The sequence below is a fragment of the Ambystoma mexicanum genome, chromosome 1p (genome assembly GCF_040938575.1).
Source record: "Ambystoma mexicanum isolate Mex_15411 chromosome 1p, UKY_AmexF1_1, whole genome shotgun sequence".
In the NCBI taxonomy this organism is placed as follows: domain Eukaryota; kingdom Metazoa; phylum Chordata; class Amphibia; order Caudata; family Ambystomatidae; genus Ambystoma; species Ambystoma mexicanum.
The window spans coordinates 468985945-469004267 of NC_090921.1; the positions used below are offsets into that span (position 1 = coordinate 468985945).

General features: G+C 47.4%; 1 protein-coding gene across 3 annotated transcripts in view; it reads left to right on the top strand.

Annotated features, from left to right (window-relative positions):
* UPF1 (UPF1 RNA helicase and ATPase) overlaps positions 1–18323 on the top strand; it is a 1138135-nt gene that overhangs the window by 421404 nt on the left and 698408 nt on the right. For all 3 annotated transcript variants that reach the window (XM_069649320.1, XM_069649322.1, XM_069649321.1), the window contains exons 12-13: positions 9387–9551; positions 9939–10053. In XM_069649320.1, the coding sequence (XP_069505421.1) occupies positions 9387–9551; positions 9939–10053 (280 nt within the window). The remainder of the gene's footprint in view (positions 1–9386; positions 9552–9938; positions 10054–18323) is intronic.

Genomic DNA, 18323 nt, shown 5'->3' on the forward strand with positions numbered 1-18323 from the left:
AGACCAGCACACACTATCTTCCTATAGAGTGCTGGAGGGATTACTTATTTCCCCCATTGTCTAAAAATTCATGTAGCAGTCAAATGCTACCCTTTCCTATCGAAATGGCTGGTGGCAGTGGTTTTACAATGAACTACCTTGATTTTTCCCAACCACGAACACAGGTAGCTAAAATTCTCGGGAGCCGTGTTTTCAAGATGGCGCCTTAAACCCCTTTGTTTAAACAGGTCCCGGTCTTCTATTTTCGCCATTTCGTTTTGGGAATGTCCTTCTAGTGTTTGTCTGTGTGCCAAACTAGGTTTAGTCCCTTTGTTTCTATGCTTTTGGTGGCCATCTGGGGTAGGCAGGAAGTGAGGGAGGTGCCTGAAACTCCGTGTTTAGTCTCCAAAGAGACCCAAATGCACTCTGGCGTGATTGGCTAGCTGTCTGGCAAGGACAGCCACCCTGCTGGGTGAGTGGCAGCTAGGCTGGAATAAAAGGGAGAAAACTGTCTAAAAGGCGAGTCTTTTGGACTGGAAAGCAGAGTCGACCACTGGAATGAAAAACGAAGACTAGCTGGAGGAGGACTGCTGCAACTCCTGTACCGTTAGTTTACCTGGTGAAGCCCTGCTGCAAGTCCGAATTGCCAAGTTAATCTCGACAGAGAAGCCCCTTCAAGGACGACTTCTTCCTTGAGTTGGTGGGACCAATCAACTCATAAGCCACCTAGATACCAGTCTCAGAGTTTTAGGATTAACCAGGGGGAAGGACACCAGCTTGTGTGCATGACGACAGCTACTCGAACCAAAGATCTTCAATTTTTGCCAGCTTGTTTGACCAGTCCCGGTGCAGGAGTCCCCCAAAGTCCCCCCTCTTGTCCCCACGACTGATGCTCAGCAACAGTGAGATCTGCAGGAGCTGACAGGAACCAAGGTCTTCAGCTGCATCTTTTCTTCATATTAAGGTACTGTGCCAACCCTATTGAGAGAACTTACCTCTCGCGGTGAAAGTTTGTGGAACTTTCCCAACTTGCAGGCCTAATCAGCTTGTGACCCAACATATGATTCTTTTTTGTGCAACCCACTGCTGAGAACTTTGGCAAAGGCTTTACTGTTTACTACAAGAACTGCTCTTTCCTATCTAAGACACTAGTCCATTGACTTTGGCCTAGGCCTATTGAACTGAAACGAGTCCTCTAGTGAACTGAAACTATTTGCACTGCCTAAGAAAGTATGTGGTCGATTTTATTAACTTGTGCTTTTTTACTCCCATTCAAAGTAACTGAAATGCCATTTTGCTCCTATTTTAGGGGAGCCTAATTTACTCAAATGTATTGGTTTAGTCTTGAAGTGTATTTGTGTATAGTAAATTGCCTCCTTCTAGTGAATGTTTTCTAAATTACGTGTGTAATAAATTAATGTGTTTTACCAAGAAACCTTGAGTGTAAGTGTCTACTTGAACCACTGTGATTGTAAGACCTCTGTGTAACCTCTTGTACAGCTCACATTCCCTCTTGAGATAAGCCTGGCTGCTTAGCTCGCTACCACAAACTGTAGTACAGACTTATACCAAAAGTTGGTTTTTGCTTACATCTGTAGTCCTAATTGTATGTGGTGGTCCCAGAGGGTACTGCATGCAATTCTGCCTAACAGCAGGACGACCCAAGCCCGAGCCACCTCAACAGAGTGCTGACCGCAGAAGCAAGGGGAGCCCTTCAAGTGTCCAAGAACCGCAGTGGTGCTATTGACTGCTAGTTGAAAACGCGAAGTGCCGCTGATTTGGAAAGGGCCCATAGCCGCCGACTTTCAAACTGCAGTGCAGGAGTCCTCCAGACGTTGTCCTGGTTGTCCCCACGACAGAGGCCCAGGAACCCAGTATCGGCAGGACTGCAATCGGAACAGAAGCCAGCTGGATCCTTTTCCTCCATCCTTAAGGTACTGTCTTGACTAAAGGGGTACTTACCTTTTTGGTTTGTAGCTTGTTTGTTCTCACTGGGGACTTACAGTAGCTGCTTTTCTGCAGAGTTGCTTGCAGCTTTGCACTTCACAAGCCTAACCGCTTGTGGCCCTACAATGAATTTTTTTCTACAAACTCTCTAAACAAGACTTTTGTGCTATCTGAAGAAGTGCATCAGCTCCCTACACGTTGTTCAATTAACTTTGGCTGTCCTGGCTCCCTGCAGACTCTTCTAACAAATTGACTTTGGTTTTAACTGTCCCTCATAGGTGGTGCATAAGTTTAGCTTGTATTGCTGGGAAAGGTCTAACCTATATTTCATTGGGAAGATTGGAAAGTATTCACATCCTTTGAGAACCTGTTAACCTTTTTTCCTTCCCTAACCTTTTCCTTGTCAACAACCTCAGTATTGCATTAAGTGTAAGAGCGTTACATTAATGTCCAGTGTCCTAGCAATTGGAGTCACCTCAGGGTGTAGGAAGTGTGTGTGTGTGTGTGTGACATCCCATAATGGTTTCTACTTACACTTCACAACTCTTCCTCAGATTTGAAGTATTTCGAATGGATTGTGGCCTCCCATGTATTCCTTATCGTTGATAAATCCACTTCCAGGTTTCTGGCCTCGGAAAATAATTTTCACAGTAGAGGGCGCTGTGCGTCGATGTTGTTCGAGTCGGTGTCCCTTGAAGGCCTCTGTATCAGCGCCAATGTCACCATAGGTATAAATAGTCTTGTGCAGCGTCTGTTGCTCAGTTCTGTTTTTCCTGCACTTCGTAAGCCTCAGACGCAATGCTCAGATCGTCTACTCTTCCAAAAAGCTCAGTATCCTACAATCGCATCTTCGTCCAAAGCATAGACGCCACGATCCGGTTTAAAAAAAATGTCGAGATTGTAGTAAAAATGTCACTAACCGATCTTCACAGGATCGGTTTGTGGTGCCTGGGATCAGAGAACCAGTGTTCAGAATGTGAGGACTGCATGTCTATGACGGCGAAAGCCTTGAAGGAGAGCGTAAGGGGATGTTAGAAAGAGGTAAGGCAGTTAAATCTTCTACCTCTTCAAAATGGTCCTCGGCTGAGTCGAGATTTTAGTCTCCTCACCATCGAAAAACATGCCTGATTGAGATCTCGAAGCGGTTCCCAGCACTCTTTGAGATCTCGGCACTCAAAAAAGAGGCGGCGTAGATCTCCCTCCTTTTCATCCTCAAATTCCCTAGAAAGGGTCACCTGCCCCACTAAACACCGCTCAAAAGCTAAGTGTAATTTCGTAAAAATAATGCGCGGGGCCTTCAAGAACGTGGGTTTATCCACCAATTTGGCTCCTTCTCTGGAAATGGGTTTTACCCCTTATCCAAGATCGGATTATTTCAGAGATGTATCCTCTATATATGAGGAAGGGGGAGCACTGTGACAATGAGACCTTTTGGGTTACAAAGAACAGTACCCATTCCAGAGGAACTAATTTCTGAGGAAAATATATTGAAAGATCTACAAGAATCTTTACAAGATGCCAGTGGCATAGATACCTCTCCAGAGGCAGAATTCTCCAGACCAGAACCCGGAAAACATGCAGAAATGCCTTACAGAGCCCTTAGGCTAGAATTATGCAATTTATCGGGTGGACAACACCTGCACCCTCTTTCCAGCAAGATGATCTTACTGACATCTTGGATAAAGGGCCTCAAGAAGACCCTATAGTCCCTTTTCATGCTGCATTGCAGAGAAAAATAGCTGCAAATTGGGAGACACATGAAGTTATCCCTGCAGTAAATAAAACACTCTCTGAAGTATAGAGTGTCCGCCTCAGACCCTGAATATTTAAGTAAGCACCCAACTCCAGAGAGTTTAGTAGTGCAGGCAGCGATGTCGGCAAATAGTACGTCTGCATACCCCACTATACCACAAGACTTAGACTACAAAAGATTTGATGCCATGTCTAAAGTCTTTTCAGCATGCAGTATGGCACTTAAGTCTATTAACGCCACTTGCACGCTAGCTAGATTCAACCACACCCTTTGGGAGTGTGCTTCATCAGCGGCTGACTGTCTCCCAGAAGGGGAGGAACGAGACACATTCTTGAACATCAAGGATGGGAAGGATGCAATGCGGGTCCCTCCAAACAGGTATTGACTCTGCTGACAGCATCAGCAGAGCCATGGCAGCAAGTACCACAATCCACAGATTTGCATGGTTGCGGAAGTCTGGTTTTGCTCCTGATGTGCAAGCCAGGCTTCTGAATATGCCCTTTGACGGCACCTCTCTATTGGGAAAAAAGGCTGACAGCCTGGAGAAATTACAAAACTCAAAGGCGGCAGCTAAATCACTTGGGGCTGCAATCCGTCAAGCTCCGAATCGCCCCACAGGTACGTCCTGGAGGGGGAAGCCTTTCGTTTTTACTCCACATTCGGAATGGGCAGAGGGCAGCCAGCGTAAAGGGGCCAGAGACGATTCACCTGTGGTGGACAGGTCAAAGGTACCAAACCCGCATAAGCAGGTGCTGCTTTACCCTCAACATCTACGTCGGCCGCATTTAAACCCCTCTCGGGTCTCGCCACACAACACCAGTCGGAGGCATGATAACTCAACATCTGACAGAATGGCAGGCTATTGCGTCAGATGCTTGGGCATTGGAAACAGTTGCCAGAGGTTACTGCCTGCCTTTCCTACACACTCCTCAGTCATCCACCAGGGAACAACTCTTGAAGCTTCCAGACCCGCTCCTTATGCAGGAGAGTTCAGACCTGCTAGCGAAATGTGCCATAGAACCGGTAACTGTAGCGGAGAGGAACAAGGGTTGGTATTCCCCCTATTTTCTAATAGCGAAGGAGGACAGAGGATTGAGACCCATCTTGGACTAGCGAGAATTAAACAAATTCCTCAGGAAATACGGGTTCAAGATGGTAACCCTTTCTCAAATCCTTCAGGCTCTCCAGCTTCAGGACTGGTTGGTATCTCTAGACCTTCAGGATGCTTACTTTCATGTGCCAATCCATCACAAGCACAAGGTTTGCCATTGGCAACTCATCAATTTTGAGTTCTGCCATTTGGGCTGACCTCCGCCACAAGGTCTTCACCAAGATAATGGCGGTTGTGGCTGCAAGTCTAAGGAGGGAAGGGATTCATGTCTACCGCTACCTAGACGACTGATCAGAGCATTGTCCCCGGAACAAGCTCAGATCATCTAGATTATGTTTACCACTTCCTCCACAAGCTGGGCTTCGCCCTCAACTTAAAGAAGTAACAGATGATGCCATCACAGAGACTCCAGTTCATTGGAGCAGTCCTGGACACATCCCTGGGAAAAGCCTTGCCACCACAGGTGAGGGCTCAAGATATTCTACAGATGGTCATCAAGTTTCAAAATGCCCACTCTATACCAGCCTTCGACTTTTTGAGGTTGCTTGGCCTCATGGCATCCTACATTTTTCTAGTGCCAGAGGCTCGCCTGAGAATGAGCTCTCCAGTGGGCACTAAGGACTCAGTGGTCACAATACTCAGGAAAGATGTCGGATCTCCTATTAATCCCGGACAGAGTGGCTCGAGACCTTCAGTGGCGGGCCTGCCGGGAGAACATCTTGAAATGAGAACAGTTTTGGCAACCATCGCCGAAGATAACAGTAGTCAGACGCTTCACCCACCGGGTGGGGAGCCCATGCCAACGCATTGACCATCAGCGGTCGTTGGTCTCCATCGGAGTCTATGCTACACATCAACCTATTAGAGCTGAGAGCGATCGGACTAGCCCTGAAGGCTTTCCTACCATGAGTACAGGGAAAGAATGTCCTGGTAATGGACAACACAGTGGCCATGCATTAGCTCAACAAAAGAGACGACGTAGGGTCACTGCGACTGTGCAGAGAGGCGATGCAACTCTGGTTCTGGGCAAATCAAGGAGGCATCTCTCTATCGGCAGTTCACCTAGCCGGAGAGAAGAACTCAACGGCAGACGCTCTGAGCAGGCAGAACAGTCTCCCACGAGTGGGAACTAGCTCAGGAAGCCCTTCAAGAGATCTTCCCCCTTTGGGGAACACCTCAAGTCGATATGTTGGCCACCAGTATCAACCGGTAGTGCGATCAGTATTGCTCAAGGGAATTTCCCCTGAGAGCTCTAGGGGGCGCGTTTGTGGTGGACTTGGAGTTTCCACTTCTGTACGTGTTTCCTCCAGTCCCCGTCATTCCTCAAATGATCAGGAGGTTGAGGAGATTCCGGAAACCCATGATCTTAATGGCCCTGGATTGGGTGAGGAGAACGTGGTACCCGGATCTTCTAGACATGTCTTCTGTCCTCCGATTCATCTTCCGCAAAGGCGGGATCTTCTCTCTCAGAAGGGAGGTCTGGTTCTCCATCCGGATATCAGGACCCTCAACCTTCACGCCTGGTTTCTGAAAGGTTGAGCTATAAGGATTTGGGACCTCCCGGATGACGTAATGGAGGCTTTCAGCCGGAAGGCCAGCAACCAAATCTTTATACCGCTGCCGTTGGAACAAATTTTGCAGCTAGTGTAGAGAAAAGAATATTGAACCCTTTTCATGTAGTACACCAATGGTGTTATATTTTTGTTGCTATATTTGGCAAATTCTGGTCTTCAAGTTGGCACAATCAAGGGTTACCTCACAGCGCTGTCAATCTTCAAGCCTACTGTGGAGGAGCCTTCATACTTCAAATTGCCCATAGTGCTTCAATTTCTGAAAGGGTTAACTGTTTTTCCCCCAACTCCTTTTCAAGTTCCACTGTGGGACCTAAACCTAGTCTTGAAATTTCTAATGGATACTCCATTGGAACCCCTTCATTCCTGTTCATTGAGGTTTCTCACTCTTAAAACAGTGTTTCGAGGGGATTGGGTCCTCCGACGTATTCCATATCTATGACATGTAATCACCACAGCTGTGCTGATTACATGTCATAGATATGGAATACGTCGTCAGACCATTCCATCGAAAGAACGTTACCAGGTAAGAAAGTAACTTGTTCTTCTAGTGGCTTTAACGTCTGCCAGAAGCGTGAGCGAATTACAAGCGCTGTCTTGCAAACCTCCACATACAATCTTTCACAAAGATAAGGTAGTTCTCAAAGTGAAGCTGTATTTTCTCCCAAAGGTAATCTCAGAATTCCACATTACACAAAAATAACCTTACCCTAGTTTTATCTTCCTCCCCATCCAGGGAAGGAGGAAGAGAGATTGCACAGGCTGGATCCAAGGCGTGCCTGGAGTTTTTACATTAGGAGACTTGCAAGGATTAGGGAAGCAGACCAATTGTTTGTGTGGTATGCAGGGCACAAGTTAGGTTTACCTATTACAAAACAGACCATCCCAATATTATTATAGAGTGCTATAGAGTGCTATACATTGGCAGGAAAAGAGCCCCCTCAACACCTCAGGACTCATTCAACCAGGGGTATTGCAGCCTCTTCAGCTCTTCAAAGAGGAGTTCCAATTAAAGACATGTGTGGCTGCCACATGGTCGTCCGCACATACTTTCACTAAATTCTACAGGTTTTTTTTTGGGCTAAACTGTTTTCCAGTTTTTTAAAAAATTGTAGAATATATTCCTTCATTTGATCCTTTCGTTTTTCTCGGTGTGAGTGGCTTTCTTAATTTGTTTTCAGATTGTTTCTTCTCTCACCAAGTTTATATTCTGAAAGAACTGTCCGACCGCGATTACTGTTTTGCTGTCGCCCGACATCAGAATGTTCCACCAGCGATCATCTTCCCTGCACCCTCTGTTTTTGAAGAGGTGTCCCATGTGGGTCATTCTTTTTGAGGACAATTCAGGGCACGACAATAGAAGATTCCGATGTCCTCCCATGTATTCTTTCTTTGAATTTTAAGTCTGCTTGCAGCTTGCGTCAGATTTTTTTTTTGTCATGGGTTCGAGCGTCGTTCGGCGTTGAGTGTTGGTCCTCGATGGCCTCTGTAGCTTCCCTCATTAAATCGACTGGTATATGAAGCACCCAAGCTGACCGTTACCTCAGTTCATTTTTTTCTGCATTGCTGCGTGCTTCTGAGCTACTCGCTCCTGCGAAAATTCGATTAAGTTTGTCTACAAGTGAATATTCTTCAAATAATGTCCTTGAAGACAGGCTTCAAGCGGTGCTTAGACTATGGAGCGAAAATGTCTATCTCAGACCCTCGCCGTGTCGTTCTGTGGTACTTTAGGTCGGGCCGCAAAGTCGACGACTGTGTCCATCCAACAGGAAGGGTAAAACTCGAAAGGAAGGGGAAACTCTATGTAGGTTAGCCCTCTCCAAAATCCCCGACTGTTACCCCATCTAAAAGAAAATAATCTTCTGAATCGAGATGTTTCTCCCATTAGAAAGCTTCCTAAACACTGTAGACGTTTGAGGTCTAGTTCACGACACTCGTCCTCTTCACATAAGTGTAAAAAACGACATCGCAGGTCCTCGTCGTTTACTTCTCCCAAAGGTTTTTCCAAGAAAAAACTAGACTATGGTAGAATTAGAAAACTTCTGTTTGATAATGCTTGAAGTTTTCCAGAGGCACGCTCCTCAGAGTGCCCCTCTGGAGGAGTCTGAGAAAAGAAGCCACCCTTTAGCGTCTATTAAGGCCAGTAGGGCGTCTCGCATGTCTTTCTCGTGCGCCTCAAGGCCCGGGAAGAGAGACGTCTCAACGTCTCTAAAGTGGAGGGAATTGGCACATTTCTGAGAATTCTTCCGAACATCCTCCCACGTATTCCTCATCACCCATCCATCCTCTCTTGCCTGCTTAGAATTGTCTGCCTTACACCTTCCTTTTTCGCAATGTCAAGATTGTCTCCTCCTATGACACAGCATGCAAGTTAAAGGACGGAAAAAACGAAGAACTGAGGTAACTGTCAGCCCACATGCTTTATATACCAGCGTCACAAGGGGTGATACGGAGGCATAGAGTACCAAGACTCGACGACACATGGCCCTATGATAAAATCTTTCCAAAGCAAAGCTGCAAGCAGACTTTAATGTCAAAGATGAGGAATGCATGGGAGGACGTCCAGTCAAAAGAGCGTTACCGCAGGTAAGTAACTTATTTTGTGTTACATTTTGAAAGTATTTTTTTAGTAATTGGGGATAGTATATTTTCTAGGGTTGTGTGTGGACTAATTGTACTGTCTTAACCTACTCTTATCCCCCTCCACTACCTTTAAGCTTGGTCTCTCTAACCATGCTACCTACACAGAGGTTTGGATTTCCTTTCTTGCCGAGTGCTAGCCTTCCCCCTAACTGTTGGTGTTTGTAGCATCCTGAACAGATGGTAGAAAACCTGCCTTAACAGTGGCTCTACACACCCTATTTTCACTCCCCCTTCCACCTCAGCAACCTTATACCCAGTGCCTCTTCGGGCAACTTCTTACACTCGCTCCTCTTATTTTGGAAATGGTTTGGTTTATATTGCTGTAATTTGCTTCAAAGTGATAAATGTAAATATTTATAAGTGTTCATTTGCAATATTCAAGGCCTGTGCTAGTCTGCGCACCAAGTAATATAGCTGTGGATCAGCTGACTGAGAAGATCCATCAGACCGGACTGAAGGTGGTTCGTCTTTGTGCAAAGAGTCGTGAGGCAATAGATTCTCCAGTTTCATTCTTGGCATTGCACAATCAAATTCGAAACATGGATAGGTAAGTGTCCATCTCTAGTAACACGAGTGTTATGGCTTTTGCCATTTGTAGGATTCCACCTGATCAGTTAATGTTACAAGAACACCTAGCTTGTACATCCTAATATCTTCTGCAAAAGAGGTTGTAGTAGTACGTTATATTTTGATATAAAGTTTATTTCAGTGTTGCACTGTAGGCCTTTTCTTCTAGGAGTCTTTTGGTTGGGTTCTTTGTAACAACACTGCTACTTCTACATAACATGACTGTCGCAATAGTACTACCAGCAAATCATTAGGTTGGCCTCTGGGTTAGATTAATTGGTATTGGAAGCACATTATGTACTATTGTGGATTGTTAAATTTGACCCAAAAATATTGTAGAAAGAAATTCTTGAATTTTTATTTTTAGCATGCCTGAGCTTCAGAAATTGCAACAATTAAAAGATGAAACTGGAGAGCTGTCTTCTGCTGATGAAAAACGTTATCGTGCTTTGAAGAGGACAGCAGAACGTGAATTGTTAATGGTAAATCCTTTTTTCTTTCATTTTCAGCTGTGCAGTGTGGTTGTGTTTAACGATGTGTATCTATCCAAGCATTTGAATGACCCTTCAATGTAAAACTCATTGAAAGGACAGTTTCAATACAAACATTTGCAGAGGTGATATTCACTCCGTATAGTGTGTCACTGGATCCCTGCTGATCCTGTAATTACCTAATCCGGATGGTCCTGGGCAAACAAGTGTTCTCTTATGCCTCACTGCCTTGCTTCACCTTAGACAACATCACCGGATTCCTCTGTCTGGACCAACAGCATTCAGAGTAGACACAGCTACAGAATCTTAATATCCAACACAAATGAAAAAAGTGCATGGTATGTGCTCTTACATATTTTAGTTTCAGAAATGCATAGGTCCTCTTATACTCAACGGTGACCTGGGCATTTGTCTGGACAGCCATGCAGAAGGCCATGCTAGGGAGATTTGTACACAACCTTCTAGTGAGCGATGTCCAACCATCTAACCTAATGGCAGAGTAACAAATCCAACCAAAAGTTAAGAGGTAGGTTCTAAGGTAATGGCAGACCAGCCTTTCTTATTTCAGGAGGGAGGAGGTCTGGCAGGTCATTTCAGTTAGTCTACACATTTGATGAAAGAAAATACCCATTAGCATACATTTAAAAAATGTGCTTTATTAAAGTGTCCCACACATTCGCTGGCTAAAATAGGTACTTTTAGGTTCCTAGAGCACATGATTGAAAAAGTGTACTGCAGTTTTTAAGAAAATTTGGAACCCAGACCCAGAAAAAACGTACATTTTGCAGAGTCCCATTAAGGGGAGAGGGGCAGTGGAAGGACTAAAACAGCTCAAGAGGTTATACCCAGCATCCACAAATTTGAATCTTGAGTTTAGCCCTGGACAACGGGTCCAGCTGGTGAATGATCTGCTCCTATATGTGGAGCAGCCCTCTCAGAATTGCTAAAACCCTATAGCAGGTAGGCAACCTCCTGCACTCCTGAAAATCTGACTGACCAAGCTTTCACCTAGTTATTTCACATAGGCAGTGGCTTGCCTAAGGAATACTCCCAAGTCTCACATCAGGAGTCCTGACATATTTTGGTAGCCAGCCAATCAAACAGCCAGACATTCCAGGCATCCCATATACTGTGTATTGGCATTTCACATGACTGTTCCCCCATCTGTGTGAAATTGGGCAGAATTCTGTAGGAGAGTACATTTAGACTCTCGGCACATAACAAATGTTTTCGAAACGTGATTTTCAAAATAGTTTAATGGTTTTGTCAGGAAATGCTAAACATGGGATTGTGATAAAAAATGTAAAAGATTAATGTAATTTGCTCAATACACCAGTTGCCACCATCATGAACTGTTGGGGGGGGGGGGGGGGGGGAGAAATACACTAGCGACACAAATGTTGCCAACTGCCAGCTCTGTATTGACTTGACTAATAGATTTAATACATTTTTTTGATTTTGTGTTCAAATGGAATTTGAGATTATTCCCTGTGGACAGATTGAGAGGCCACCCTAAACTGATGAGCGGGGACTAACACTAATGTCTAGCCAAACACTGTCTGAGAGTGTGGATGAGCAGCATCCACACTCCAGATAGGCTGGTGAAGGGTTCAGTTAACCGCACACAGAGCAGGCTTATTAATACAAGTTAGGCAGAATGTATAAAAAAATTATCAATTAAAAACACAGGTTAGTAATACATTAAAAGATTAACTTCTATTATTTACACATTTCCCTTGGTGTGCTATAAGAGCACCAACACTTGACTTTCAAATGCAGTTAGAGATTGGTTTCAAGATACTGGAAGTGTAGCAAGGCAGGTGAATAAAAGCATAAAACCAGGTAAGCAAACAATACTTTGAGGGGATTGGGTCCTCCGACGTATTCCATATCTTTGACAGTAATCACCACAGCTGTGCTGCTTCTGAAAATGTTCTGTGTCTGCGTCCTATGTCGATGCGCCATCCCAGAGGACCTCCTCCGACAGCCGACGTCACCCGATGTGACCCGATGTGATGAGTAGGACGCACGATGCCCGTAGCCTCAGTTCCGTTTTTTCCGCGAACGTGTTCGCTTCGTGAATCTCGGTACGCCTCGGCTCTTTGGAGTTTCTGTTGTAATCTTCTCCGTTCTTTGAACCTGTTGGGTTTTGTTGAAAAGCCTGTTCGTGACGATGTCTACCTCGTCTTCAAACCCGCGTCCTGTGGCGCCGAGGTCATCGATGGCCTCTCTTGAGGCTCTGCCTCCGAGGGGTCGTCAACCCTGTCGGTGCCTAGGTCGTCGAAGGACACGCTTGGAGCTCTGGCTTCGAGGCCTGTGTCGACGCCGTCGATGATGATGGCGGCGTTGCGGCTGACGTCAAGGCCGATTCACTTGACGCCGATTCGTTCGGCGCCCTCGACGCCTTTCATGGCGGTTGTGTCGGAGGGGCCCCGTGGCACGGGGCAAGCCCCTAGAAAGGCTCTGGCTAAGGTCAGGCATAGCTTTGGTCCCCAGGTGCCTTCCTCTCACCGCCTGGAGTACATTTCAGAGGTTGATGAGGGCTCTGATGAGGGCTTGGTTCCGGATACGGTGTCAGATGAGATTCTCTCAGGCCATAGCCAATTTGAAGACCTGAGGCAGGTACTGCGTGATGCCAGTGGACTGGACACCTCTCCGGAGGTGGAGTTTTGTAGGCCTCAGCCTGGCACTCATGCCGATTGTTCGTACCGGCGCCTTATGTCTCGGGTCACAGAGTACTTGGGATGGTCAGCTCCCCCAGGGGAGTTTGTTCAGGATAATCTTTCGGACATCCTCGATCTTGGTCCCCCCACTGACCCGGTACTGCCGTTTCATATGGCTCTGCAGAGAAGGGTGGCGGCGGCTTGGACTGCTCTGGAGAGTCTCCCGGCAGTGGGCAAGTCTTTGTCGCGAAAATACCGTCCAGCCAGTAGCGACCCCTGCTACTTGTCCAGGCACCCAACTCTGGAGAGTTTGATGGTGCAGGCGGCTACGGCCCCGGCAAAGCAGGCGTCGTATCCTACCATCCCTCTGGGTAGGGACGACAAACATTTTGATGGCTGGGCGAAGAAAGTGTTTTCTTCAGGGCGTATGGCGGTTCAGGCGGCCAACTCCGTATGTGCCCTGTCTCGTTTAACACACACACTGTGGAACTGTGTTGCATTAGCGGCTGAACATATTCCCAAAGGGGACGAACGGGATGGTTTCCTTTCTATGGTCCAGGGTGGCAAGGATGCCGTGTGTGAGGCCGTTCAGTCGGGTTTGGACATGGCAGATTGTGTCAGCTGGTCCATGGCGGCGAGCACCGGAATACGCAGTTTGCGTGGTTGTGGAAGTCGGGGTTTGCTCCCGATGTGCAGTCCCGGCTCAACATGCCCCTTGACGGTGAACATCTTTTTGGCAGCAAGGCTGACAAGAGCCTTGAGAGGTTGCAGACCGCCAAAGCTGCAGCAAAGTCGTTGGGCGCTGCAGTTCGACAACCTCCGCCTTTTCGTCCTAGGGGACAACAATGGAGGGGAGGTTCCTTTCGTTATTACTCATCCTTCAGTAAAGCGAGATGAGCTGTCAGTCAGAGGCCACCGTAGGAGTACCAGAGGTGGAAAACGGGGTACTCGAGGTGCCAAAGCCGCTCGGGCAGTTGCCTCTTTGCCCTCAGGCAACGCCGCAGCCGCTACCACTCAGTCATGAGGCCATGTCCCATGGTTCACCGGTTGGGGGAAGGCTGGCGCAGCATGTTTTAGAGTGGCGTGCCATTACATCAGATGTGTGGGTTCTGGAGATCATAACCCACGGCTGCTGTCTTCCTTTTCGGCAGAGGCCTCGCGACAATCCACCTGGGAACCTCTCTTTGAAGAATCCGCTCCTTGCGCAGGAAATTCAATCCCTGCTGGAGAAAGGCGCCATAGAACTGTTGCCTGTAGCGGAGAGGAACAAGGGATGGTATTCCCTTTATTTTTTGATTTTGAAGAAAGACGGGGGATTGAGACCCATCATGGGCTTGCGCGGTTTGAACAAACTCCTCCGGAAGGACAAGTTCAAGATGGTTACTCTCTCTCAAGTCCTCCAGGCCCTTCAACTTCAGGACGTGATTGGTGTCTCTCGACCTCAAAGATGCTTACTTCCATGTGCCGATCCATCCCAAGCAGTACCTGAGGTTCGCGGTTGACGACTCGCACTTTCAGTTCCTACTGTTCGGATTGACCTCCGCCCCAAGGGTTTTCACCAACTCATGGCGGTGGTGGCAGTGCATCTCAGGAAAGGGGGGATTCACGTCTACCCATAGATGGACGATTGGTTGATCAGGGGGAGCTCTCTCGAGCAAGTCCTGGATCATCTGTCCGTCACCTGCCACTCCCTTCACAAGCTGTCAATTTGAAGAAGTCCCATTTGACGCCAACACAGCGACTCCAGTACATCGGAGCAGTGCTCGACACATCCCTGGGGCTGTGTTTTCCTCCCCAGGTGAAGGCTCTTCACATTCAGCAGATGGTGCACAAGTTTCAACTTGCCCAGACGCTCCCGGCGTTAGTGTTCTTGAGGTTGGTCGGCCTCATGGCATCCTGCATTCTTCTGGTGCCAGAGGCTCGTCTACGGATGAGATCTTTGCAGTGGGCACTCAAGATGCAGTGGTCGCAATCTTCCGGCAGGATGTCGGACCCTGTTTAGGTGCTGCCCTCGGTCGCCCAGGACCTTCTGTGGTGGGCCGTCGAAGGCAATCTGATGAAGGGGGCTCAGTTTTGGCTTTCCTGGCCGGAGGTGACAATCGTATCCCTCATGGGATGGGGAGCTCATGCCAACGAGTTGACAGTCAGCAGTCGTTGGTCTCCGTCGGAGTCCAGACTCCATATCAATCTGTTGGAGCTGAGGGCCGTCGGGCTAGCCCTGAAGGCTTTTCTGCCGGCTGTGCGAGGAAAGAGTGTCCTGATCCTGACGGACAACATTGTGGCCATGCACTACCTCAACAAAAAGGGGGGGCGCAGGGGTCACTTCCTCTGTGCAGGGAGGCAATCAAGCTTGAGTTCTGTGCCATCCAGTAGGAAGTTCCGATCTCTGCTGTTCATCTGGCCGGAGACGACAACGACACGGTGGGCGCTCTGATCAGGCAGAGCACGATCGCTCACGAGTGGGAGCTGGCTCAGGAGATTCTCCTGGAGATGTTCGTCCTTTGGGGGACCCCTGAAGTGGATCTTTTCGCCTCCAGTGTCAACCGGAAGTGCGCATGGTTCTGCTCCTGGGAATTTCCTCCAAAAGGAGCCTTAGGAGACGCGTTTGTGGTGGAGTGGTCATTCCCACTGCTGTACGCGTTTCCTCCAGTCCCCGTCATCCCATAAGTACTGCAGCGGTTACGGAGGTTTGGTTCCCGGATGATCCTCATTGCTCCGGCGTGGGCCCGGACGACGTGGTACCCGGACCTTCTCGACTTGTCCATCTGCCCTCCACGTCGTCTTCCCTACCGAGACGATCTGCTCTCACGGGATGGGGTCAGGTTCTCCATCCAGAGGTCAGATCCCTCAACCTTCACGCTTGGCTTCTGAAAGGTTGAGTTATAAGGATTTGGGACCTCCCTGAAGACGTGTTGGAGGTGTTGCTCTCGGCCAGACGGCCGGCAACAAAGTCTCTGTACCGTTGGCGTAAATTCTGTGACTGGTGCAGAGTTAAGAATGTGGATCCTTTTGAATGTGACATTCCCATGTGTCTTTTTTGCTTTCTTTGGCCCACAGGGGCTTGCAAGTGGGTACCATTAAAGGTTACCTGGCGGCGCTGTCCATATTTAAGCGCTCGCCTGAAGAATGTTCCTATTTTAAGATTCCTTTAATTTCTCAGTTTTTGAAAGGGCTCACTAATGTGTTTTCTCTCAGTCACCTTTTATGGTGCCCGGTTGGGATTTGAACCTTGTTCTTAAGTTTCTTATGGGTGCTCCATTTGAGCCTTTGCATTCTTGGCCTTTGAGACTGTTAACTCTTAAAACTGTGTTTTTGGTTGCGGTTACTTCCGCTCGCAGAGTGAGTGAGTTACAGGTACTTTCAGTTAAGCCACCCTTCACTGTGTTTCATAAGGACAGGGTTGTCCTTCGAGTTCGTTCTTCCGAAGGTGATTTCGGAATTTCATTTGGGCTAGAAAGTTGTTCTTCTGGCATTCTATCCTCCTCCGCATCCTGGTAAGGAAGAGGAGAGGCTCCATAGGCTTGATCCTAGGAGAGCGTTGAGTTTTTATATTTCACGCATGTCCCGGGTCAGAGTGGACGATCAACTCTTCATTTTTTACGCTGGAAAGCATTTGGGACAAGCTGTGACGAAACAGACTTTGTCTCATTGGATTATTTTGGCTATCTCCGAGTGTTACCACTTGGCAGGTAAGGACCCACTGGCTGGCTTGCGGGCCCATTCTACCAGGGGGTATGGCTGCATCTACTGCCCTACAGAGGGGTTTTCCTATTCATAACATCTGTGATGCAGCCACCTGGGCTTCTGTACATACTTTTGTACGTCACTACTCCCTCGATTCCATCCGAGGACAGGATCTGGCCTTTGGCAAGGCAGTCCTTTTATACCGCAATTTGATTGGGCATGCTAAATTTGTGTTCTAAATTCTTTTCCCACCTCCTTGCTTTGGTACTGCTTTGGGAGTCTGTCAAAGATATGGAATACGTCGGAGGACCCAATCCCCTCGAAGAACAAGTTACTCTTACCTGGTAACGTTCTTTCGATGGGATGGTCCGACGACTTATATAGAAGACTGGTGTCACACGTTCTGGGGTAAAAAACTACATCTGAGGCTACGGGCGTCGTGCATCCTACTTATCACATCGGGTGACGTTGGCCGTCGGAGGAGGTCCTCGGGGACAGCATATCGATGTCATCGACGTAGGACGCAGGCGCCGAAAATTTTCCGAAGTAGCACAGCTGTGGTGATTGCTGTCAAAGATGTGGAATACATCATCAGACCATCCCATCGAAAGAACGTTACCAGGTAAGAGTAACTTGTTCATTGAGAATAATGGAGTTAACAAACTCCATACAAACCCTTACAAGAAAGGTGCTATCCTTAAAAAGCCTTTTCAGAACTTGATCAAGTGTTGGCATGAGCCAACATAATTTCTGTAAGCATTCCAAAGGTCAGTAATAAAGCTGGTCCTGAAAGGCCCCTTTTCATGGTGGACCCTCCAGCTTAAAGGGATTGCTTCTTGTTCCATGCGCTGAGGATCTGTGATGTCCCAAGGCTTAACTCAGGACAGTCTGTTGCAGCGAAGGTGGCCGGTGGGGTATCTGACTAACCCGCAGGATGGTTCAGGGTCTGTTCTGAGCTCTTCCAGTGTCTGTATTTTCGAACAGAGGTTTGAGACTGGTTCTTCCCACTGGTCCAGTGGCAAAGCACTGATGAAGGCATTCAGGAGATCTTCATAGAGAAAGGGCTGAACCGGGCAAATGAAAGTGCTGCTGGTGGTCTTCCAAGCACCAATTCTGAGTCTTCAGCTCGGATGCTCTCATTCGTATGGGTCTTGGCTCCAACAATGATTTGGGGTATGGCTGCAGGAGTGCCCCTCTAGGCCACCATTCAAACTTGGCAGGAACTATCTACTCAGGCCTCCGCATCTGCCCAGCCACAGACATACTGTGATATTAATGTGCACTTTGTCCAGACAGCCCCCGCCCCCATACAGAAAGATCAGCACTTTTCCCATTGAAGCTGGAGCTTTCCTGGGTAAAAGGCTTACTGTTGAGATGGATTTCTAGAATCTGGCCTGGTGAACAGATATGAGGAGGCTGCCCTAGTTATAGTGAACAGGGAACTGAGCGTTTAGCCAAAACCCAATCAAGGTGTTGGGGAGAATTCTCAAAAATGTGCTAATTCCCTTCACCGTAGAGACCCCCCAGCAACTTTGCTGGATTTTGAGCACTTGATATTTTTTGCCTGGAAAGACAGCCTTTTTTCACACATGTATTTTGATGTGTTTTTTACTCTAGTGTTCTTTGATTATGGAGTTTTAGACCACTCCATAGGCATAATCTGTTCATGTGTGTCACACAGCACACTCAGTGCAGTGGCACAGCACAGGGAAGCCTTTCAGGCTGTCCCAAGGCTTAAATACCTTCTTACCTTCTCTGGGATAAACTGCAGTTTCCCAGAGAATGTAAAGTGAAATTGACTTTACTAGTCTTTTCAAATTCCTAGACCCAGCACACCCTATCTTACAATAGAGTGCTGGAGGGGGTTACCTAGTATCCCCTGTATCTAGATACTCATGTAGCAGTCATATGCTA